This window comes from Diorhabda sublineata, chromosome 9 (genome assembly GCF_026230105.1).
Source record: "Diorhabda sublineata isolate icDioSubl1.1 chromosome 9, icDioSubl1.1, whole genome shotgun sequence".
NCBI classification, from domain to species: Eukaryota; Metazoa; Arthropoda; class Insecta; order Coleoptera; family Chrysomelidae; genus Diorhabda; species Diorhabda sublineata.
In genome coordinates, this window is record NC_079482.1 from 24965892 (window position 1) to 24991797 (window position 25906).

The 25906-nt window shown below is 33.4% G+C and overlaps 1 protein-coding gene across 2 annotated transcripts in view; it reads left to right on the forward strand.

The window, feature by feature from the left end:
- The window catches only part of LOC130449031 (neuroligin-4, X-linked-like), a 249920-nt gene that overhangs the window by 187047 nt on the left and 36967 nt on the right, over positions 1-25906 (forward strand). For both annotated transcript variants that reach the window (XM_056786664.1, XM_056786665.1), the window contains exons 6-8: positions 17915-18136; positions 18973-19147; positions 24445-24931. In XM_056786664.1, coding sequence (XP_056642642.1) covers positions 17915-18136; positions 18973-19147; positions 24445-24931 — 884 coding nt within the window. The remainder of the gene's footprint in view (positions 1-17914; positions 18137-18972; positions 19148-24444; positions 24932-25906) is intronic.

Below are 25906 nucleotides of genomic sequence, written 5' to 3' on the forward strand. Positions count from 1 at the left end.
ATATCAATGTTTCCATTAACTTCTTATAGTCCTTAAAGTAAAAATAGATCGAGTATATTATAGTTTGTTTGGAGATAATTATCCCCAACGTTAAATTAATCATTTATCAAAACCGATTATTGAAAATCCTTCATATTATGCAATTAATTTTATCGTAAAAAATATTTTTCGGCGCATAGATTGAAAGTAGAACTAAATACTTTTGAAGTTATCGATGTGATATACTTATACCTCTAAACCGTTCAAAAATTTAGTACTTGGAAAGTTTGTGTTACCCACCACCGAGCCGTTATAAATTTCAATCTAAATTCACGCAAATTCTATTTGAGAGGCGTCCGTCTTAAATTCAAATTCATCATGGCTTTAAAAGTTGTAGCGTAGAAAGTCGTATGTGGCGAATTTAAAAATAAATTGTTCGCCATCTTATCTCAATATTGTAGACGTCATTTTCTTTCGCAATCGAGAAAATTAGAAAGCTTTAATGTGACAGGGTGCTGTATAAACAATTTATTCAAAAGCGTCCGCTTAGAATTCGGCTGTGATATTCGTTAGGTACGAATGATAAAAAATGTAAAAATGGGCGAAACACCCACACAAATATTAAAGAAGAAACGCGAGGAACGAAAATAAAAAACTATTTAATCAAATAAGACATAGCAAGTATATTTTTCCATGAAAATATTCATTAGTATCTATACTGCCCCAATAGTAGTTAGACAGCATCATTTAATGGGGGATTTATAAGAATAAAAACAATTTTTGATACTTATTTTTTTAGAAATTCAGTTTTGGGATTTCCTGATTTTTTGTTTATTAAAAAACCGATCGAAAATAATAACAGGAAGGTCGGATATTCAACTAGGAAATGATGCAGTTTTGTGTGAAAAAAGCAAACATTTCATTTGTGGGTTTGTATTTTGATTTATGATCTGTCAGCTCTGTCACTTTCGCGTGTTATTTACGATCAACTGAACTAGGAACAGCAGGAGAGATTTTTACGTGAAAATTTAATTTCCAAATTCGAAAATCTTTTTACCACAATTGTTGGTACAATTAATACTTTACTTGTTAATGACTATAAATAGCTGTGTTCTGGAAAGTATTTTCTCAAATACAAAGACGGTTTTAGTTCTGTTATTCGGTCAAGAGCTCCAAAAGTATCATTGCTACCTTCCAGTTTTATATTTGTACAACATCCTTGTTAGGTTCAATCAATTTATTAATCTCCACCATCTCCACACTATGAGCATGTAGTGCCCAGCATACAAATGGGGTTCAAACTCTTGGACAACGTCAAAAGGTTCAAGCTAAGGTGTGCTAAAGTGACTTTCAGTAAGTTCACACCACGGGCTGTAGAAGGCTTAACAACATTTTGGAGTTCATGGTGACTGTAACTACTTGAGATACCAAAATCAACAATATACCAGAAATACTTTCGAATGAACAAATTCTAAAGCTGTTATCTTCATTGATTCGGTTTCAGTTCGCCTTGTATAGATATCCGCAATGCTTCTTCTCCAAATATTTCTCCTCTGATTGAAAAAAATTGTCGATTATTCAAGTAAGTACCTCGGAGAAAAGAATTCCATCTGCAAGGATTTATCACGGGATTACTGTATTGATATAAGAAATAAGACAGGGAATTCCGAGTGAATCAGTTGGGAGCAGTCCTTCGGTCGAATGGAATTATATATTAGTTTCCAGTTACATAGTACAAGTAAGATAAATTCTAGAATCCCTAACGTATACGAAATTTGCAACAGCAACTTTTTATTTACAACGATTTTATGGAGATGTTCGGGAAATGCATGTACAAAATGGAAAGGAATAGTACGAGGCTCGTCCATAATTCTCCAACGAATTTCCATGGTAAAAAAACAAGTTTATTGGCATCGAATAATACATGTTTGGAAAGCTTAGACTTTTATCTATTTTTCGACGTAATCACCGTTTAAATCAATGGATTTTTGCGTGTGGTGTCCATCTTCTTTATGCACGAGTCGTAGAAGTATTCCACCGCGTCGAAAACATATGTTAAAACCCCTTCTATCAGCTCTTGGCATATCCTTAGCATCTGGTATGAGAGATCATCTAGCTGGGATGCTTTACCTTCACCATTCGATCTTTGGGCATTGCTTTTTCCTTCACTTTGTCCGAAATCGATGGCCAGAACGTTGTTGGACGTGTCTGTACATCCGTCTTTGAATTATCTGCAACATTCGCGTACATGTTGCACACTCATATAGTTTTTCCTCTACAACTCACACAGTGGAGACTGAATGTCCACAGGAGGAACGTTTTTTTTCACACAAAAAACGATCACAGTGCGTTATTCGCACTTGGCGTGGAAATCGAGAAGAAGCTGCAGCTTTCAAAGCTATCAAGATTGTAATCAAGGTCGTAGACAGCTAGTCTGGCAAAATCTTACTTAACAGTGTTACAAACAAAAATTCATGTTGACATTTGTAGAGGTTATGATGTATAATTTCGAAATTTGTGACATTAGAAATTTGTTTTCCAAATATTAAACAATATAATATTTCAATGGAATTTTCTCTATGGTTTTACGTATTCTATGGTTTGAAATTGTGTCACTTTTCACTTAATTGAATTGTACAATTTACGAACTGTAATTTCCCGTCAGGCAAAAGTGTTTTTAATTTGAAGAATTGCCAGCAATAATCCAAAAGATCTGCAGTGTTTCCGAAAAAGTCAACTTGTAATATTTTGCAAATGGAAAATCTGCTCAGAACAAGGTTGGTTTCATCGGTCGGCAGAAGATTATTACGCATTATGGCTTGATATGTCGACGATAGATTTTGCAAAAAACCGACCGCATTTGAAAAAAAAATAAAATAATTTTCTAACAAGACAACGCACCTTCTCATACATAGATAAATTCACGAATTGCACTTCTAATTTGTTCATCACCCACTGTATTCAGTAGATCTGGTCGCTGGTGACTTTTTCCTGTCTCCTAACCTCAATGTTTCACTTACAGGAGAAATATTTGCCACAAAAACTGAACCTAGTTAATCTTCTTTTTCTAAATTTTGTCTCAACGTAAACAAACAAAAAGCATTGAGCAATTAATTATTTAAATCGTCGTATCATGACATCTTCCTTCAATTTCTGAAAACGATAACTTGATCATCGAAACGCGCGTTAGACAGTGTAGTTCTGAGTATTGGTGTAGTGGTAGTGTAAACAGTGTGTTCGGTTTCCACAAATTCCAGCTTAATAACAAGCACTGTCAAATTTCTGACAGATGGTTAAAGATAGGAAAAGCCCAATTCATGTTTTTAGGTTATGTTAATTGACATTCGACTTAGAAATATGAAAGAATTCAAAAACTATTGAATAAATCTGATTTTAAAACAGAAGAGAACTAGAATTAAGAACGTTTAGATTTAGATTTTATGTTAACTCTATCTCAGTACCTAATAAATGATTTTTGACATTGTCTTGTGAATCAAAGGAAAAAATATTGTTTGCCAATAAAATTTCCACGCAATTAAGCACGTTTCTATCCCGAAAATCCCTTGAAACGATTAAGGTATTGGAAAGCAGGTGATCTCATATATTTTTGTAGAAATTGCAATTTCAATATCAACAGTGAATTAGACTGTTTCGCAAGTCTCGATGTCTATTCACGAAGTTCCCAGAGAATTGAACTCCGAAAGGAAAATTTAACGGAAACTGACGATCATTATCACGGAATCCAATAAAAGTACAATTCAGATACGAAACGTTTTTCCGATTAGCTGATCTAATTTTCTGGATGAGTTTTTAACAGTCGATAAGTTCAAACAATGACTTCTAAGCAAATTGGAATTCGGTTATTCTCAAAGAGGGCTCTAGATGGAAATTGTAGAATAATCTCTGAGTTTATTACTACAGTGGGTTTCTCGGAAAAGTGAAGGGCCGGTGAAAATTTTTTCTTATATGGGCAATTAAGGTCGGCCATATCTCAGTAACGAATTATATTTCAGGAAAAAAACGAAAATGGCCCGAGAAAAACCTGAAAATTATTCTCAGGATTTCAGGTCAACCACTTAAAAGCCCATTTGGAAATATGAATTGAATTTTATAAACTTGATGTTGTTTGAAAGGGCTTTTGTGTGGACCTCGAAGATGGAACAGGTTCCTCAAAGGTTTGAGCGGGTATTTCAATGGGATCAAAAACCGAGTTGATTTTTATTGAAGCTGACGGTTCACATATTCAGATTCCGTACAGGATTTCGAAATTGCCGCTATGGATTGGTCAGCGCGTAGCCACCAAATCGGACTTCCCGAAATCGAGTAAAGAATAGGTTATGTAAAGGTCAAAAAGCTTTTTATCGGTTTTAATAGAGGACATGGTCACATATACGAATTGAACCTATCTTACATCAACAACTCATTGCAATTATGTACCATCTAGCGGATTATCTGCGAAGTTTGTAAACAAAAAGCCAAAATATAGCTGCCCACATGTCCAGCATTCAAAACACCCCCAACAAAATTTTTATTGCTTGGTTTTTTGCAAGCAAATATTCAAATTTTCATGTTATTTTTTCATATTACAGAAAATTATAATTTTATAAAAATAACTCACTGTTGAAAGATAATTTCAAAATGACGAAATTTTCAATGCACTATCCTATATAGTCCAATCATTTAAGGTTTGGAAACCGAAATACTCAGCTATAAAGTCATTCAATCATGTTCATTTGACATCCTAAAACTCCTCTCAAAACTTACATTAATTCGATGTGAGCAACTTTAAAAATGGGGGGTCAAAAGTCAAAAAAATCGATTTTTTACATATTTATTGCAAATAACTCGTTCCCTATTGGTTTTACGCTATTTTTATTAATTATCAATATTATAGAACATTAAATTATCTACAACTTTTGTTTAAAAAATTTTTTTATAAGGTGAATCGTTTCTGAGATAGAGGGCATAGAAAGACAGGACCTTTGATCCAAAAAGAATTGGAAACAAATATCATTGAAGACGATAATGAAGACGATAACAACCTTAGAATTTTAAAGCTGCAGAACGACGATTTATTTGTTTTTTTCTTTTTAATTTTAACAATCACAAATGTACCGAACGACATTTTTCAATTTTTTCATTAATTACATTTTCATTTCTTTTCTATTATTTTTTATTTATTTAATAATAATTACTATGAATGAGATTTGAATTATAATATGATTAAATATAATGTAATTGTTGATAAAAAATGAAAATTATATATTTAGCGATAACTTATAAACTTTATAAGAGATTATTTTGATCGGGACTACCAGCTGATTTCAAACGGGATACTAACCGCCCTATATCTCAGAAACGATTCACCTTATAAAAAAATTTTTTAAACAAAAGTTGTAGATAATTTGATGCTCTACAATATTGATAATAGATAAAAATAGCGTAAAACCCATAGGAAACGAGTTATTTACAAAAAACGTGTAAAAAATCGATTTATTTTACTTTTAACCCCCTATTTTTAAAGTCGCTCACATCGAATTATATGTGAGTTTTGAGAGGAGTTTTAGGATATCAAATGAACAAGTTTAAATATTCTTTGCTTGTACTTGATTATTTTCTACCACTAATAGTTCTCAACTCTAGTTATTTCTAATATTAATTTCGTAGTTAGCTCGCACCCGAAAGTTTCATAGTGGCGCCAAACTTTTTATTCATCTAAATGAATTTTGTCTGGTTCACTTCACATCAATCATTATCCGTTCCGTCGTTTGCAGTAACCTAATTAAGAAACGCGTAAATCACACTCAGCCAAGAACTTTAATCCGCCGCGCCGGTATCTCTATTAATATTTTGAGCACACACTGTTCTCCGAATCTAGTTACCCGATCCACTCCCTAGAAATCGGATATTCGTCGTTTGTTTATCCAGACGAGCTAATCTTCTTTTAATTTGTGAGAATTTATAACTGGATTAGAGGAATTTTGAACAAAAATTTTTGGTTGTTGAATTGAGGCGTACACTACAGACGCCGCGTCGACGACACCACGAAATTATACATTGGAATTCGGATTTTTGTTATAACTAACTAACTTTTCCTCATTAGAATGTCTAATCTAGCTCACAGCTATAATTAATAACTGGATTCGGTAGTTTCGTCAATTAGAAATTCACTAATAATCATGTAGTTTGATTATACAATTTACAAACGAGCTGGTGCGTTGCCTTGATGGAACAACACTTTCTTCTCAGCCAAATGTGACTGTTTTTGCTTAATTTATTCGCTCAAACGTTGATGGTTTCTCCTTTTCCAAGATAGTTAATGGAAATTATCCCACGCGCTTCCCAAAAAACCGATGAGTGCAGATAGAACGGTCTTTGCCATCTTTGGATCCGGTTCATTGTTTTAATTCTTTTCTTTGAAACAAAAACTCGATGGATACATCTTCGCGGCGCTGCTTTTGGTCCATTTTGGCACCCATATTTCACACAGCTTTCTCATGTGCAAATTTTCAGTTAATATGAGATGTACCGCACTTTCATCTAACGATCATCCTCATTTGGTAACTTGGCGTCTTCAAACTTGGACCATATGCCGAAGAACAACAACTACCGACATCTCTAGGTCAGGCCAATTACTTCTGGGACTATCCTCGTAAGAACTAATGTTGGGGAAGGGATGGTGTGACTAAAATTGTGAGTCTGTGGTTTGGCTTTGCATGGAAAAGATTTAGGAGAGGGTTGGTTTGAATTAGAACGTGCACTTGTTAATTTTCGTTAATTTTTGAAGCTCTTTTTGTAAATATTTTTCCAAAAAGTTTGTGCAAACATAATTGTGTAATTTTTAAATACATATTTGGACTAATCATGGCTTTGCTTTGAATTCTTATCGTTCATCTTGAACGACGATCTACCGTCTAAAAGCAAATTCTTCCTCCTCTTGTATTTTGCCGTATTTCTGTCCCGAAATGTTGTTTTACTAAAAATTTTCGCTGGATTGGTTTTTCGAACCGACTGAATTTTGAATATTCGATAACCAACAAAATATTTTCCAAAATAACTTATCATTCCACTACAGGCTCCATAAAAGATTTTTTCATTGATTTAAGCAAGCTCGGGCTAGATTCTGATCCAGGAATATTCCTCGGATGAGACGAATTTTCTGAAGATTTAAGAAATTGAGGTGAAAATTCTTTCAAATATACAAAATGAGCGTTTAGCACACAACCCTCTCTTTTATAATAAATAACCAGTCGCTTGTATACTAATATGAAACTTCGTATAAAACCAAAACACTAAATATTCTATTTCATCTGATATTACAAATTAGCAGTGGTCGTGTGTCCACAATGTTGGCAAACTTCAACAATCTGTGACTTTATCCTGGTAACAAAACACTTTGCGGGAAACGGTCAAACTAATTTCTGTTTCCTAATGAAAACCTTCAAATTGAAAACGCGTTCTAGCGCCCATCTACAAAACTAATAAAATCGGATAATCCCGGATGTTTGTTAGTCTTCGTATAATTTGGAGTAGGACGAAATGCGAACTACAAGTTAACAATGGGTATTTTGATAAGCTTATGTTTGTAAATACATGAATTTTCTGTTAGCATGAATGAATTTGAAGTTCCGCTAATCTATACAAAATATTAGATAGATAAGAAAGGGTTTTCTCATCAAAGAAAATCCATCTTTAGTTTTTAGTTACCGAGACGCGTGTCATTGTGAGTATTGGTTTAATAGTAGTGGATCTTATCAACTTAATTTCGAAATTGATTCGTAATTTCACCATTTTCATCTGTCATCTGTCATCTGTCAATTCAGTTTGTCATATAATAACACTCAATATTGACTTGAAGATAGGATCCAAACTACCAAGAAATTTGTCAACCTCTGCTGCTTTTCTAGACGTTGCCCAGGCCTTTGATAAACTTTAAATCTTTTAATATATCGAACGGAAATAAAAGAAAGAGTATCATAGTGTGGTGGACTAGGCTCTATACTCTATTGCAATTCGCAACGTTTGCTTGTGATATGACTAATTTCAAATCACAAAAAATCGTAGATTAACACCTAGACTAATAAATGGCGTATCAATTTGAACAAAAACAAATCTGCTCATGTTAATCCTATATCCTCCTACGCTCAAATTCTTTATACTAACAATGCAAATTATTTGAGAATACAGCTTTGGGAATGTGCCAGTAAAAGTTATAATCGAAAGTAAAGTATTAAAAAACATCGTTAATAGACCTTGGTACTGCCGCAACAGTCCATAGGGATCGCGATGAAGAAACTGTTAGCCAGACTACAGCCAAATTCTCCAAGAGTAGCCAGAAACAACGGATACTACAACATGGGAACGTTGAGGTTATCCACCTCTTCGACAACGTCAATTTAGTGAGAAAGCTTAATAGGATCAAACCGTTGGAGTTAGTTTAAGTGACGGTTTTAGTTAAAAGTAGAATAGTGTTGCTAGAATCACTAGACACCAAGAATTAACTCAGTTAAGTTAGGCTAAAACTACTCAGGTGTTTTCATTTCAATCTCAGATATATCGAGACCGATACCTTTCTGTAGTTTGTAGATTTATTGCAGGGAATCTTCATTCTTCATATTCTTTCAAATTTTCAGTGCTTTCAGCTTCTATTATTTTGATCTATTCCCCCTTATTATTGATCTTGTGTCTAATGTCTCACTTGGACCTTCCACCACATTTTTCGTCATTATTTTTGTTCATCTTCCATTGGTCTCCAATTTTTTACTGTCTTCCGACTCTATACGTGTCTATACCGCTTCAGTTTCTGAGATGTTAATATCTTCTGATTTGTCATTTAATATGACAGTACTTAGAGCTCAAAAAAAAACACAGTAGACTCTACCATTTTTAAGTTGACAATTCTGTAGCTTCCAGACTATATCTATTACTCTTTGGCGGTCCCCCAAAACAACTCAATTATTAAATTATTAGTGTCTTATTATTTCTTGAAGGAATGATTTTTTTATGGTGAGTATTTCCTTTTGTGCATTCTTCTTCCATTGTACCTTCGAAAGCTGTATCAAATACAACATACAATAATGCATGGTTAGTTCTAACTTCCTCTTTTGATCTTTCCATTATTATATTGATTAATGTGATTGCTTGGTTTCCACCACCATGTCTTTCACATTCCTTATCAGCTTTTTTATATTTACACTAAGAAGGGTTTGTTAAAAATCAAAAAATAATATGAGTAGCTCCATGTTATATTGCGTTTCCGTTGGATCTAGACTTTCCTAAAGTCTTGTTGATATTCTCGAAGCTTCTCTTTCACGTGCCCCACTGTTTTTGGTATTTGAAAGTGCATTTCCTATGTAGCTAATCACTGCATTGCAGGTTGTTCCTAAATATTGGAATCAGTTGCTCTGGCTCCCATATTTCTCCAATAAATTCATACATCTCCTTCAATACTTCATGTCCCCATTTTTAATAATTTTGGAGTCAGTTGTCCCGTCCCCCATTCCTCTGGCAATAACTATCGCTTCCATATTTCTTTATTAACTTCATAGATCTGTTCCTATAGTTCATTTACTCATTTTTATTAATATTTGAGTTAGTTGCATCATCCTTAATTCCTCTGGCATTCATTCTTGCTTCAATATATCTCCAATAAGTTTATAGACATTCCTCTGGCATCTAGTTTTGTTTCTATATTTCTCTAATGAGTTCCTGGATCTTTCCCCATAGTTCATCTCCCGATTTTTCGTATAAGTTCTCCGGATCTGGTACTTCGTCATTTTTTTTAACAATGAACCTAAACCTCGATGGGGTAACCAATGAAATTGTGATGTAACTTTGAAAGTTGTTTTATTGGGATATCTGAATAAAAGAGAAGTCGACGTCAATGAGTTATGGGTCAGTCCTTCAATTCTCTGTTGTATTTAGAATCGATATGTCGAAACCCAAGGTTATAAAATATGCATTGGGCAGGGGACGTGAAAGAAAAACAAACAGAATTCAGCGAAGGCTTTTTCCTTTTCTATTTCGATACCCGAAGATTTTGTTTGATAATATTCATATAATGCCCTTTTCGATGCAGTTCCTTTTACGAAAAAAGTATCCATTCACATTTTTATTACAATTTTTCCATATTATTATATCAGATTTCCTTCTTGTGCGTTCATAGCACTTTCAAAAGGTTTCCCATTGTCTCCATTTTCATTATCGACTTTCTTTGTCCATTGTCTTACAGATGTTTTCACGCTTTGTGGTTTTTGTTCATAATTTGATGTGAAATATTTAAAGTTTACTTAATTTGAAATCGTTTAAAATGCCAAAACGTTTGTTTGGAAAGCGTCTACCAACAATTCACATGGATTTATTTCTCTTTCTCAGCCTTGAAAGCCTGGTCCAGTTAAAGTGGGTCGTAAAATATATAAATCAATTATTTTCAGGAAACTAGGCATTAGGTTAAGCATTTTAGTGTTAGTTTTAGTCTTAAATTGGCGTTTTTTTAATGATTTCAGTTCTATTTACCATTTTTATGATAATTTTACTGAACTTTGAAGCGTAATTTACATAATTATCCTAGATAAATCATCTTTAATACCCATATGGAGCAAACTCTTTTCGCTATTTAATAAACATTATTTTATACGTGTGGAAAATAAAGAAAATGAGGAAAATTCCTGTAAATATCATCCTCAAAGCTCTCCGACTTTTTCTGATTGTCACAGATGATGCTGAACGTCTCAGATTTACTGTAATTCATGAAATCTGTGTTCCGATACGTGACTGTAATGACAAACTCATATTTTCGGAAAGAGTAATTAATTAGAAACTTGCTGGACTAATTGAAGAGTCAGTTTTACGTTGAACTGCAGTACAAAATGGAAAATATTACAAAGAGTTATTTTGTATAGCATTCTTGAAAGATTTAAGGTTATAATTTCGTGCTATTTTTAGGAAACAACAGCTGGGAGTATGATGAACAAGTTATATATGTATCTCATTAAAAATATCATATTTTTTGTCGCGAATACATGTCCAACGTTCATAATATAAATTACCTCTATTATATCAAACTTACATGCAAAATGATTTATTTTTCTCAATTTCCCAAGCTTATCTTGTTCGCTTAGAAGTTTTTTTTTTTTTTAAAGTCGTAGCCGTATTTTATTAAATTTAATTGGACTTTCAATTTCATTAAATCTGATGTTGCCAGGGAGGAAAAAAAGAGAGAAAAAGGGAAAAAATTCAGCCTCAGGATGCTATTTTTTTTGTATCAGTTAATTTTTAGTATTTTAGGGGCTGTTCACTTGAAACGCTGATATTATCTTTTCCTTTGTAAGCTTGTTGACTAAAGTACAATACAAATTTGAACTAAATTAGATAAACTCGATTAAAATTATATATATTTTATCACAGTAACGAAATTTATTGGAGAATTTATGTTTTTGTAACCTTACTATGTAGTTCATAATACAATAAAATCTAGAAACCGTTAAAAAGAGAATTACTTCATACAGAACTGTTGAATCTGTTGGGGCTTCTAGTGGACAATTAAGTTCCTCCTCTTTTGCGCTGAGAACAGTTTCCAAAGTACTGAACTTCTCCATCTCCTCAACAGTTTATTAAACGTGTGGTGCGAATCTTCAAATCCCAAAAAACGGCTCAATATTTTACAAAGCAAAAAATTGCACAATCACTTGCCAATTGAAATCAAATCGATATCATCTTTTCCCGCATTTCGCAATAGTTTGTATCTTTATTCAGTTATTTTTATGTTTGTTTTTTAGTTTTTTACAAGCTTTTGTCTACAAATTGTAACAATTGACAATAAAGCATTTTCCTCTTGATTCTAATGCTATGAAAAAATGTCTAGGGTACGAGTAGCTTGGATGAAATTTGATGAAAAGATTGCTCAACAGTATTGGTTACGTTGCTCCATGCTCACTCGCCTGATCTGACTCTGCGTGAATTTTTCTTAATTCCGATATGACACTGATTTCACAACATTGAAGAAGTTAAACAAAACGTGGGAGTAGCTTTCAACTATTTCTACAGATGAGTAAAAAAAATGTTTTTTCGCCGCATCTCATGGTCAGAAAGAATAATTCATTTGCATCATTGCAATTCAAAAGTTAGTGCAAGAAAACGGATAAACATGTGGGCAGATGAACTTAACCTAAAATTTTATATCTGTCATTTTAAGCCAACCAGATGCCTTAAATTTGACAGGTTGTTATACCAACCTAAATTTTTCGAAAAATCTATCAATCACGTGTGACCAAACTGCAAAATTAATTGTGATAATTTCCCTGGATTGACAGTTCTCACGAAATTACGTGACTTATACTCAAATCAGTATTTCTGTCAACGCTGATCGTTATGATCAATATTCCAAAGTTGGATCTTTCAAAAATTTGTAATTAAAAAGTGAATTTAACTCTTTTGATTGTTGGTATTTCATTTATATGTTTGACATCAACAAAATTGGCAAAAATCTTTTGATAAAAATATTGATATACTGGGTGAATAAGTTACAGACTCCAGAGTGAATATAAACCATGCTGGGTTATTACTGAACAGCTGATTTTTTGCAATTTTCAAACTCGTCGTATTTTTAACCAAGAAAATACTGTGTCCACCAAATTTAGTTTTCGTGTAAACCAGTCTTCAATTTGATCATCCTCTCTCCAGCCAGGACCTCGCTCCTAGCGACTTTCATTTCTCCTTAAACCAAAAATCATCATAAGATACAGACGAGTACGTTAAAAATCATTTATAAATATTTCTCTTGAACCAAAAGCAACGAATTTAGAACTTGTCAAATATTTTTGTAAGAATAATTGATTCCATATCACAATTCTCCCCGACCGATACGAATAATAGACATTTTTAAGGGTGAGTTAGGGTTATGACGAACCTTTTTTGTTCAATGAACAACCCTGCAATTATATGAGATGGAGTAGCATTAAATTAATCATTCTAATATCGTCGATGAAAACATTAAGTTGATATATGATATCTAAGTAATATTTCACTCACGTCTCCGGAGTGTTTTTTTTTTTTTAGATAACAAATGCTTGGAAGAATTCTTCATTCTACTTCAACGAAAGTTAAATCCTTCAGGATTACTTAAACACACTTTAGCGCTTTGAAATAGATCTCGCAGTAAACCAGGTTGTGAAGACACGTGTCTAGTTTAAAAACAATCTTCTATGGACTTTATACAGCAAGTGCCTCTCTAGCATAAAAAATTATAGATTAATTTCAGCTGAATTAACGATATTCTCCCCTGAAGTTAAGTAAAAACCAAACTAGTTATTTCGAATTGTGCATGGGAGGGTTTTGTTTTAAAATCGCAGTCCGCCAAGTCAAATAATAGTCACATGGTGATAAATCGGAACTATGAGGAGGGTGTTTCCCGAACTAATTCGTTTATCGTTTCAACCACAAGTTTGTTCTTTTCGATTGTTGTTTTAGAAGAGCTTCGCAGTATCATCTGGTACTGATCCTTTTCTTCGCTAGGATCGTTAAGAAGCTCCGACCTCCATATTTCTCAATTTAACGATCGGATAAACCCAAAGTTTTGAACTTCTGTCAAAGATAGAAAGTGATATAATAATTTTATAACTATTACCTTTCCTACCGTGTATAAGAACCTTTTAAATTAATTTTTTTCCACATCAACGTTCAGATACTTTCAACATATATACAAACGAAAATAAAACGAGAAGGAAAGCATTTAACGGAATCTTTGGATCCAATTTTGACTTCGACAGTTGTTAACGAACGAAGACAATAAAATAATTTAATAATTTTGCCCCTGAACCTTTATGAAGACCTTTAGTCTAAACGATTTCCATGCGGATGGATAATTCTTAATTTAGAAATGAAATTATTGATTAAATAAGTAATTCCAGGATTGTACGGCGCTTTGTATAATATTTTCGGATTAAAACTAGTGGGAAATTATAGATAAATCAAATGATTCGGAAGTACGTTATTTTATAAATATTTTATCTATGAAAAACTACTCCGAAAGGAAAATATGATTTGGTTGAGGAAACGCGAATTGTCACAATCTTGTCGAAGCGAAAATCTAAATTGAACTGAACAAAAAAGAATGTTGACCTATTTTCCGTGAATACCTTGAATATTTTTCTAGACGCCTTATTTCCAAAGCATTAGAGATTGATATCGTCGTAGAAGAAGAGAAATATTTCGAAAAGGAGAGATGCGTGATGGAGTAGTATTGAAATAGTGATTGTAAACGAATACAGTTTTCGAAAAGCGTGTGAAACAACTTTTCAAAGAAAGTTTATTTACACGTGCTTCGGTGTTTATCTTTGAGGAATGAATGTTCGTAATGCTACACGGGGGGTACCATACTCCCCTCATAATCCATTTTTCGATAGTACCGAGCCCAAATCTGGTCGAGCCATTTGTTATAAATAATTTAATTGGTCATAAAGCTATAAGTCTTAAACAAAAAGACATATGAAAAAGAGTTTCAAATAAAAGAGATCTACAAAAAAGGTTTCTGAATTTTTTCTCAAAAAATCAATATTTAAAAAGTTATTATTAAAAAATTAACGCTTTTTCTCACTTTATCGGTGATTACTTGGTTCCTACATGACGTAGAAAGATTTGAAGCAGCTCATTTTAAAGGTTAAAGTTTAAGTTTCAACATGAGATGTGGTAGACCTTTCAAATATCATCTGTTCAAAAGTTACGGAAGTTTTAGTGTACAAATACATTATTATATTTGTTATTACACGTACATTTAAGTAATAATTGGATATTTCCACATTTTACCCAGTATGGAAGTCATTATTTTTCGAAAATTAAACTCCCAAGAATACATCAAACAGTTGAAAGTATTAAATTTATTGCTTGTTTTATAAATTAGAAAATAGATATTTGTAAGTTACAATAAAACAATGGAATGATAAAAATATTTTATTATCAATATATTTTTTAAACCATAAATAATTAACTTTGGCCTCTGCTGGCGCAGTTTAAAATTTGCGTAACTTTACAACTAAGGATCGAAAATATAATTGGAGGTGGCCAAAATCTTCGTATTGATTAGCACTTTAAGGTATTATAAAGTTTTCCTTCAATTTATATACCCTTAAAAGACTTATGAACAAATTACGGTGGTTTTTCCATGAAAGTTTGTACATTCAATCTTTTATAACTTTTTAACAATTAAAATAAGTTGCTAAAATCTTTCTACGTCATGTAGAAACCAAGTAATGACCGATAAGGTTAAGAAAAACGTCAATTTTTCATTATATTGACGATAACTTTCCAAATATTGATTGTTTGCAAAAAACTGTGAGAATCTTTTTTGTAGATCTTTTAATACTAAATCCTTTTTGTTCGAAACTTTTTTTCATAACTCCTTTTGTTGAAGAGTTATAGTTTCATAAACAAATTACTCCACCTGATTTGGAGTCGACTGTTCTTCAATGATAACTGTCCTATCGGTCTGTTCCAAGCACATACTTCTACAGTTTGTGGAATTTGTTCTTTCCATTAATTTTCTTTCCTTCTGGTAATCTCGCTTGGTTTCCACTCGCTACTATCATTTATATTCTATGAGTTAAAAACATCTCAAATAGACTAAAATTATTCTTTGGACGATTTGATAGCAGATGGAACTGTCTTTGTCCTCTTTGGAACGGGCTCTCCATTTTCAGTCCATTGGTTTGATTGTTCTTCTGTTTCGGGTGTAAAAGGATAGATCCACGTTTCATCCGTGGTTAGGTTGCCAAACACTCGATGGAAACATCTTCACGACGCTGGTTTTGTTCCTTTGTGAACAAACGTGGCACCCAACTTTTAGTCGACGATCATCCAGTGGATTTCCCTCAACATTTCTGGAGTCGACAACTACGTTGTTGATCCTCGTAGGTCGTACAGTCTCGTCTAAACTCTTCTATGCAATATTATACTATTAATAACGAAGAAGAAGTCTTCCTCAAAGTAGAAATAGAAATAGAAAACGTTCACTATTGATGGCTGTCCATTAAATACTAAACAACGTGGCAACTTCAAACTTGTAGCATATACTGTATAGATTGTCTACTTTTTGAGCAACTACCGCCATCTCTAGGACAGGCCAGGTACTTCTGGGACCATCGTCGTAACTAGGACTAAACTACAATCATAAACACCGAAGATAATTCAAAGAGAAATTTGATAGAGTGTATTATTTGAACTTTTGATGAATGGATTATGGGATGGACAAAAACTTTTAACTTTTTTATATGTTGTAATCGAAAAAAAGCTTTTAAGCAAATAAAAATCTCGATCTATTTCGATATTTATCAAGCCTGTACACTAAATATAATCGTGTACAAAACACGATTTTCCCCTTGACATTCTCTTTGGGATCCAATTGTGTCTGCGGTTAAGAATTTCGTGTCTTTCTCCAGATAAGCTGATTAGAATCTTTAGTCCAGCTTAAGGGTAGCTTCTAGTCATTTGTGTCGGTTTCTTTCATATAATTGTTGTAATTTTCAACTTGAGGATTTTTAAAGTATCAGAACGAGTTGGGCCGGTTTCAGACTTTTTAATAATCCCAAACAAGTTCAAACATTTATATATTTCTTCTATTATATAATAGTTTTAAATATTACTAAACATGAAAGCAACTAGAACTAGTGCGGTCGATAAATTCTTGGTCTCATTCGCAAATCTGATCTGATCGATTCTATTATAATAGACTTCGAACGACCACTTAGTCAAGTTGTTTAAAAATGTCGCAAATTGACTAAAGAACGATTATCAACAACCAAAATTAAATACAGAATGGAGGCTGTTTATGATGAAGTATATCCATCATTTCCAACAATTGAAAACTAGTCTTGGTTGTTTCCATACTCCATTATTAACAATCCAAGTTATGCAAGTGATTCTATTGAGTATTCGATCACTTAAAATATCGAGTTATTGAAAAAGTGAATGATATTCACATATACTATTCACCACTACCACTACACTAACACTAATTTACATTATCTGAGCGTTTTGATGAACCGTCGTCTCTGAAGACGATAAATTCGTTACCGAAACGCGCGACTTGAGTAATGGAAAACGATAGACGTAAAAAACAATTATTATGAATCCGTTTATTCCAAGGGAAGTTCGTAGAGTGAATTTTCATCGCGAAAATGTTGTTTTTTTTTTAGGGAACGAAAAAAACTTTTTCGTTCATCTCGGGTTTTCGATTCCTCATTTCAATTTCAACTTCATCTTTGCAATCAAATTACCTAAACTAAAATCTTCCTAATGGAAATTACCCAAGTAGAAACTCTCGGGGTACGGCAAAGAAAACAACTTTTCATTCTTTCTATAATACTTTTCCGCGATATTTCTGTATTTTTCGCTTCTTTACTTTTCATATCGAAATATTTTTTAATTCATTCATTTTCACGCGGCTGTGCCGAATGGTTCCAATAAATGAAATTTATACTGAAAATTGATTTTTATAAAATATTCAATATCTGTCGAGTTGATGAGCACAAAACCTAACAAAACATCACCTAACCTAGCTAAACTAAGCGTCGAAAATGGCTGAAATTTTGGTAAGAATCATGCACAACTTACAGGGTGTTTCGGGGCTTGATGCAAAAAATTCGGGAGTCCTTTGGCTAACCACAATTTTCACTAACAATTAAATTAATTCTCTAATTAACTATATAAACATTACATCAAAAATTCACATATTGAGTATACTTATAGAGAAATATACAGAGTGGCGTCGTTAAAACAAATGTATCACACAGCTCCAAGTCAACATGTACATGTCAGAATATGATTTTGCGTACAATTTATGTTAATAACTTTCTAGATAGTTCTGTTGTATCTCTTCATATCGAGATCATAATAATTTCATCATCTGTACACTATTCTGTATGAATTTCGGAAATTATTCCAGGTTTCCTGCGAACACGTTTCATAGACTCATCATTGCTAGCCGAGGACAAAAATTGGGACTCCTCCGGCGGAAATTTAGGACTCAAAGATATTGCAGCAGCTTTGAAGTGGATTAAAGTGAATATAGCAGCATTTGGTGGAGATCCGAACAGAGTTACCCTCGTAGGTCACGATACTGGTGCAGCACTTGCTAATCTACTCTTGATATCGCCTTCTGCAAAAGGTAGTGTACGAAATCTAAATAATAGCTATTCATATTGTTTTTTAATACTTCAGATATCATCTTCAGTATCAGCATCAAAATCAGCTTAAAATAACAGGGGAAAATTTGACGTTTCCATCTATTTATCTTTATCAAAATATTTCTTAATTTTATCATCCTATTTTTGACTGATTTTCATAATAGAAGAACCTAAACGTCAATGGTATTCTCCATTTATCCCTGTCCTCTCAGTCATCGTCCTCTAATTAACTCTCAAACGTTTTCTTCCATCCATAGAATTCCAGTCGGTATATCTCTTTATCCATCTGGTATTTTCTGACCTTCTTACGTACTCCCATCATAACAATTTCTCTTCCCAAATGTATTCAACAGCACTTAATCTAACTTTTAATTTCCAGTTTATTTCTTCTTCGCATTCCTCACAATACAACCCAGATCCTCTCCATCCTGAACAGATTAGGTGATGTGGCTCTGAAAGGTTCCATATCTCACCATATTTAATCACTTGGCATCGTATCATAAGCCTTCTTTAGATCGATAAATTCTAGATGTACGTTTTTGTTTACGACCTTTTTTTCCTAGGAGACATTAAATTGTATAGACGCGATTGATCTTCAACCTTCTTATTTTGATTTGATTGTCATCTGGATCGACGTTATTTACATTTCCAATTTCTATAAACCTCTGTGGCACCCTGTACATTAATTTGTTTTCCTTGTATAAGTTCACAAATGCATTTAGCAAACTAATCACCGGCTAAATCCAGACTATCCAGACGGAAGTCTGCGGGTATGGAAGTCAAACCGTCAAACATAAATCTTAATGTTTGTTTCTAGGACTTTTTAGGAGAGTGCTGCTTTTGAGCGGGACTGCGCTTAGTCCGTGGGCAACGATACGTAACGCTAACAGTTTGAGAACAAGCGTCGGACAACAAACTGGCTGTTTACCCATGGAGACCGGTTCACAACAGCGTGAAGAAGAATCTGATATTGCCGGATGCCTAAGGTCGAGGTAGGTCAATCATAATTCATAGAAATGAATAAATTACTTTTATTAACCCTCAAAATAATCGCCATAGTACACAACACATTTCAGATTAACCTCAAAAAGCTTCTGAAAACTTTCACAAGATACCTCATTAGGAATCGATATCAAATGGGTTGTTACCAAACTTGTTCCATGTGGAGAATAGTTTCGCAATGCTGAATCAATGATTGGCGCACATGGATTGCGTACCGAATATTCGCGATATCTTGCAGGAGCATCCTCTGCTTAGTCCTGCTCGACTATTACCGAAAACCACGGAAGTAGACAAAGGAGTTGACCTCATGAGTGGTACATCGTTATCGAAGAAGACGATTAATATCGTCTTGAACGTACCACCAGATCTCATCTCTTGCAATCATAGACGCTAATGACACCTCCAGCGGTTTCCATACCCCTTTGCTTTGAATCAGTCGTCTATTTTCACTTAATTTTGTCTTTTCTTTATTTCCATCACTTATTCTACAAAAGGTTTCAACTTGGTGTTCTATTTTCACTTTGTGCCTGCCCTACCACGAGCTGGTACTGTTTTCCTTCTACTTTAAATATATTTCACAATTTGGCATCAATGTATTTTTTGTCTACTGATCGCAAGCGTCATCGAAACGATTAGACAGTCACCTGTAGCTTGCGTTCAGATTTTCCCAAGTCCAGTTACTCCAGCGTTACTCCATGATCTGGTGGCTGTGAATTGTATCATTTAGATCCAAAGGTCGAAACACCAGTAAGATGTCAAGGGCACTAATTGGGGGTACTACTAAGACACGTGACGTGCCGAGTTCTATCTAGTTGTACCATAGTTTTTAATTTATATCACTAGATGGCTTCATACGTGAGAAGGGAATTGACAGTGGCGGATTTTCGGTGATAGCAGAATTGTTTTAATGGAAACAAAGTTTACATACTTTGAAATTGACTCAATTGGATTAACTTAACAGAGGTTTCCACCAAAAGTACAATAATTTTTGCATAACTGTATCAAACTTTCGTCGGCAGTTGGTTTTTCACTCAGCGTTAATCAATTTAAAATAATAAGTGAATGAATACCTCGTATATAGATAGAAACCTTATATTTACGTACAAGTATGATAATCCTATTAAGCTAAGTTTCATGGTTGTGCTATTGTTTCATTCTCAAGCTATTAGTTAAGGAATTATCCCTATGCTAAGTCGGATGCTCTAGGCAACCCTTTTGTTAATATAATACCTGAATTGGGGAAAATGATCTAGGTCGTGACAGTACTAAGCTGCATTTTCTATCTTTATTTCTCAAACAACTCCATCGTTTTTAAGTTTAATTTATCAACATCGCGATTAAAATATACGAGAAGTGATAAAAATTTACGGAAAATTGAATTTTACAACATCATCACCCTTCGTATTGATCCCTACAACGAATCTTGGTATGTGAGTTGAAACTCCATCTTTATAAGAAGATCCACCAATGGATTAACGAAAAAATTTTCGTGAGAGAAAACTTGATATTGTTGCGAACGACAATAATGTTTCAATGAAGGGGCTCGCTTGATTTTGAATGGATTTGTAAATAAACAGCGTTTCGGCAGATATTAGTCCACAGGAATTTGAAAAAACAATCTACATAATCAGGAAGTTACATGAAATTTCTCAAAGAAATGTTTTCTCTTTACGTGATTCCACTTTTTTGGGAACTCTACACCATAACCAGTTCCATTCTTTTGCTAAATGAAACACCACGTTGTCTCAACCTGTAGTTGAGATCTTAAGGTCAGAAATATGATTCCAATAAGATAGAACCACGACCTACATGTGTGGGAATGAAATTCCTTGGAGAAATGTTTTCTCGTTAAGGAATTTCACTTTTTAAGGATTTTCATTGGAATCCATAATTACCAGATTTAGTTTGTTGTACACGTTTTCTCAATTTGAATTTTTGAAAAACTGTAAGTCAGAAATATTATTCCAATGAGATAGAACCACGACCCAGATGTGTGGGAATGAAATTCCTTGGAAAAATGTTTCCTCGTTAAGGAATTTCACTTTTTAAGGATCTTCATTGGAATTCATAATTACCAGATCTAGTTTGTTGTACACGTTTTCTCAATTTGAATTGTTGAAAAACTGTACGTCAGAAATATTATTCAAATGAGATAGAACCACGACCTACATGTGTGGGAATGAAATTCCTTGGAAAAATGTTTCCTCATTAAGGAATTTCACTTTTTAAGGATCTTCATTGGAATTCATAATTACCAGATCTAGTTTGTTGTACACGTTTCCTCAATTTGAATTTTTGAAAAACTGTACGTCAGAAATATTATTCAAATGAGATAGAACCACGACCTACATGTGTGGGAATGAAATTCCTTGGAAAAATGTTTCCTCATTAAGGAATCTCACTTTTTAAGGATCTTCATTGGAATCCATAATTACCAGATTTAGTTTGTTGTACACGTTTTCTCAATTTGAATTTTTGAAAAACTGTACGTCAGAAATATTATTCAAATGAGATAGAACCACGACCTACATGTGTGGGAATGAAATACCTTGGAAAAATGTTTCCTCATTAAGGAATCTCACTTTTTAAGGATCTTCATTTGAATCCATAATTACCAGATTTAGTTTGTTGTACACGTTTTCTCAATTTGAATTTTTGAAAAACTGTACGTCAGAAATATTATTCAAATGAGATAGAACCACGACCTACATGTGTGGGAATGAAATTCCTTGGAAAAATGTTTCCTCATTAAGGAATTTCACTTTTTAAGGATCTTCATTGGAATTCATAATTACCAGATCTAGTTTGTTGTACACGTTTCCTCAATTTGAATTTTTGAAAAACTGTACGTCAGAAATATTATTCCAATAAGATAGAACCACGACCTACATGTGTGGGAATGAAATTCCTTGGAAAAATGTTTCCTCATTAAGGAATTTCACTTTTTAAGGATCTTCATTGGAACCCATAATTACCAGATTTAGTTTGTTGTACACGTTTTCTCAATTTGAATTTTTGAAAAACTGTACGTCAGAAATATTATTCCAATGAGATAGAACCACGACCTACATGTGTGGGAATGAAATTCCTTGGAAAAATGTTTCCTCGTTAAGGAATTTCACTTTTTAAGGATCTTCATTGGAATTCATAATTACCAGATCTAGTTTGTTGTACACGTTTTCTCAATTTGAATTGTTGAAAAACTGTACGTCAGAAATATTATTCAAATGAGATAGAACCACGACCTACATGTGTGGGAATGAAATTCCTTGGAAAAATGTTTCCTCGTTAAGGAATTTCACTTTTTAAGGATCTTCATTGGAATTCATAATTACCAGATCTAGTTTGTTGTACACGTTTTCTCAATTTGAATTGTTGAAAAACTGTACGTCAGAAATATTATTCAAATGAGATAGAACCACGACCTACATGTGTGGGAATGAAATTCCTTGGAAAAATGTTTCCTCATTAAGGAATTTCACTTTTTAAGGATCTTCATTGGAATTCATAATTACCAGATCTAGTTTGTTGTACACGTTTCCTCAATTTGAATTTTTGAAAAACTGTACGTCAGAAATATTATTCAAATGAGATAGAACCACGACCTACATGTGTGGGAATGAAATTCCTTGGAAAAATGTTTCCTCATTAAGGAATTTCACTTTTTAAGGATCTTCATTGGAATTCATAATTACCAGATCTAGTTTGTTGTACACGTTTCCTCAATTTGAATTTTTGAAAAACTGTACGTCAGAAATATTATTCAAATGAGATAGAACCACGACCTACATGTGTGGGAATGAAATTCCTTGGAAAAATGTTTCCTCATTAAGGAATCTCACTTTTTAAGGATCTTCATTGGAATCCATAATTACCAGATTTAGTTTGTTGTACACGTTTTCTCAATTTGAATTTTTGAAAAACTGTACGTCAGAAATATTATTCAAATGAGATAGAACCACGACCTACATGTGTGGGAATGAAATACCTTGGAAAAATGTTTCCTCATTAAGGAATCTCACTTTTTAAGGATCTTCATTTGAATCCATAATTACCAGATTTAGTTTGTTGTACACGTTTTCTCAATTTGAATTTTTGAAAAACTGTACGTCAGAAATATTATTCAAATGAGATAGAACCACGACCTACATGTGTGGGAATGAAATTCCTTGGAAAAATGTTTCCTCATTAAGGAATTTCACTTTTTAAGGATCTTCATTGGAATTCATAATTACCAGATCTAGTTTGTTGTACACGTTTCCTCAATTTGAATTTTTGAAAAACTGTACGTCAGAAATATTATTCCAATAAGATAGAACCACGACCTACATGTGTGGGAATGAAATTCCTTGGAAAAATGTTTCCTCATTAAGGAATTTCACTTTTTAAGGATCTTCATTGGAACCCATAATTACCAGATTTAGTTTGTTGTACACGTTTTCTCAATTTGAATTTTTGAAAAACTGTACGTCAGAAATATTATTCCAATGAGATAGAACCACGACCTACATGTGTGGGAATGAAATTCCTTGGAAAAATGTTTCCTCATTAAGGAATCTCACTTTTTAAGGATCTTCATTGGAATCCATAATTACCAGATTTAGTTTGTTGTACACGTTTTCTCAATTTGAATTTTTGAAAAACTGTACGTCAGAAATATTATTCCAATAAGATAGAACCACGACCTACATGTGTGGGAATGAAATTCCTTGGAAAAATGTTTCCTCATTACGGAATTTCACTTTTTAAGGATCTTCATTGGAACCCATAATTACCAGATTTAGTTTGTTGTACACGTTTCCTCAATTTGAATTTTTGAAAAACTGTACGTCAGAAATATTATTCCAATAAGATAGAACCACGACCTACATGTGTGGGAATGAAATTCCTTGGAGAAATATTTTCACATTATAGACTTCAATTTCCTAGATTTAAGATCGCCAGATATAGTTTATTGTAAATGTTTTCTCAATTTAAAATTTTTGAAAATCTGTTGGTCAGAAATAGGATTTTGTACAAACTCACAATTTTTTGAATTTCTGTTTACGAAGGGAACACAAATAATACAGTTTCGACGTCATTGCATCTCATAAGGGGGTATAACAAAATCTCGTTCGAATAAAGACCCGAACTGAAGACGACGTCAAATAACGCAGCTATATAAATTAAAATTGAATATTTCGAAAAGACAAACTTCTGTTTTCCACTTTGATAAGACGTAATACCGTCGAAACTAGTCTGTGGTTACAAATATCAAATGATGTTCAGAGTATATTTATTTTCATAGGCCACTACAAGCTCTATTGGAAGTCCAATTAGAGAAAGTCCGTTTCATGCCGCGCATAGCTCCGTCACTTCCAATTGAATCCGATGCTACCGATCCAGCTTACGCGATGGAACATGCTAGTGAAAATTTCATAACGTGCGAGGTTATGTTAGGTACAACAACGACTGAAAGTTATAGTGATTTCAGTGCGAACGATATACAATACGGTTTCGAAGAAGACCAAAGAAACAGAGTGTTGCGGACTTATATAAGAAACGCTTACGTTTACCATCTGAACGAAATATTTTCGGCTGTGAAAAACGAATATACCGATTGGGATAAACCGATACAACATCCAATTAATATTCGAGATTCGACGATGGAAGCGTTAAGTGATGGACACACGGTCTCGCCTCTTGTGAGGGTGGCGTATCTTCACGCGAGACGTGGTGCTAGAACGTACTTCTTCCATTTCGGATATCAGACCAAAGACAGCGATTATCCTCAGGTAAATACTTTTTTTATAAAGTCGCTCTACCGCTTCCCTCAATCATTCCTGCTCATTTTTTTATTCATACCATATTCTTCCTTGTCCTTTTTGTTCTTCCTTCGCTCAACTAGGATCTTTGCACCTCTCCTTTCTGACGATATGCACCATCCAAGGCCAAAATATTATTTATTGTTGAGCTCACGTTTCATGGAACTGTATTTGAAGGTTGATTGTATGTAGAAAAAAATCAGAATATTCGTAGATCTGAGTATCAATATATAATTAACAATAAAAAACATTTGCTTATATAAAAATTCACTCACGCCTAAATAATTGAGACATTGAGCTGAAATTTCATGGACGTACTTTTGAAAGGTTGTGTGTATATAGAAAAAATAAGAGACGTTGATAGATCTCGTAGAATTGGAAATACGGGGCATCAAATTTGTACAAACATTGATGAAAAACATTTGTATGTTTGGAAATTCACTCACACCTGAATAATTGAGACTTTGAGCTGAAATTTCATGGACGTAGTTTTGAAAGGTTGTGTGTATATAGAAAAAATTAAAGACGTTGATAGATCTCGTAGTATTGGAAATACGGGGCAACAAATTTGTTCAAACATTGATGAAAAACATTTGTATGTTTGGAAATTCACTCACGCCTAAATAATTGAGACTTTGAGCTGAAATTTCATGGACGTAGTTTTGAAAGGTTGTGTGTATATAGAAAAAATTAAAGACGTTGATAGATCTCGTAGTATTGGAAATACGGGGTAATAAATTTGTTCAAACATTGATGAAAAACATTTGTATGTTTGGAAATTCACTCACGCCTAAATAATTGAGACTTTGAGCTGAAATTTCATGGACGTATTTTTGAAAGGTTGTGTGTATATAGAAAAAATTAAAGACGTTGATAGATCTCGTAGTATTGGAAATACGGGGCAACAAATTTGTTCAAACATTGATGAAAAACATTTGTATGTTT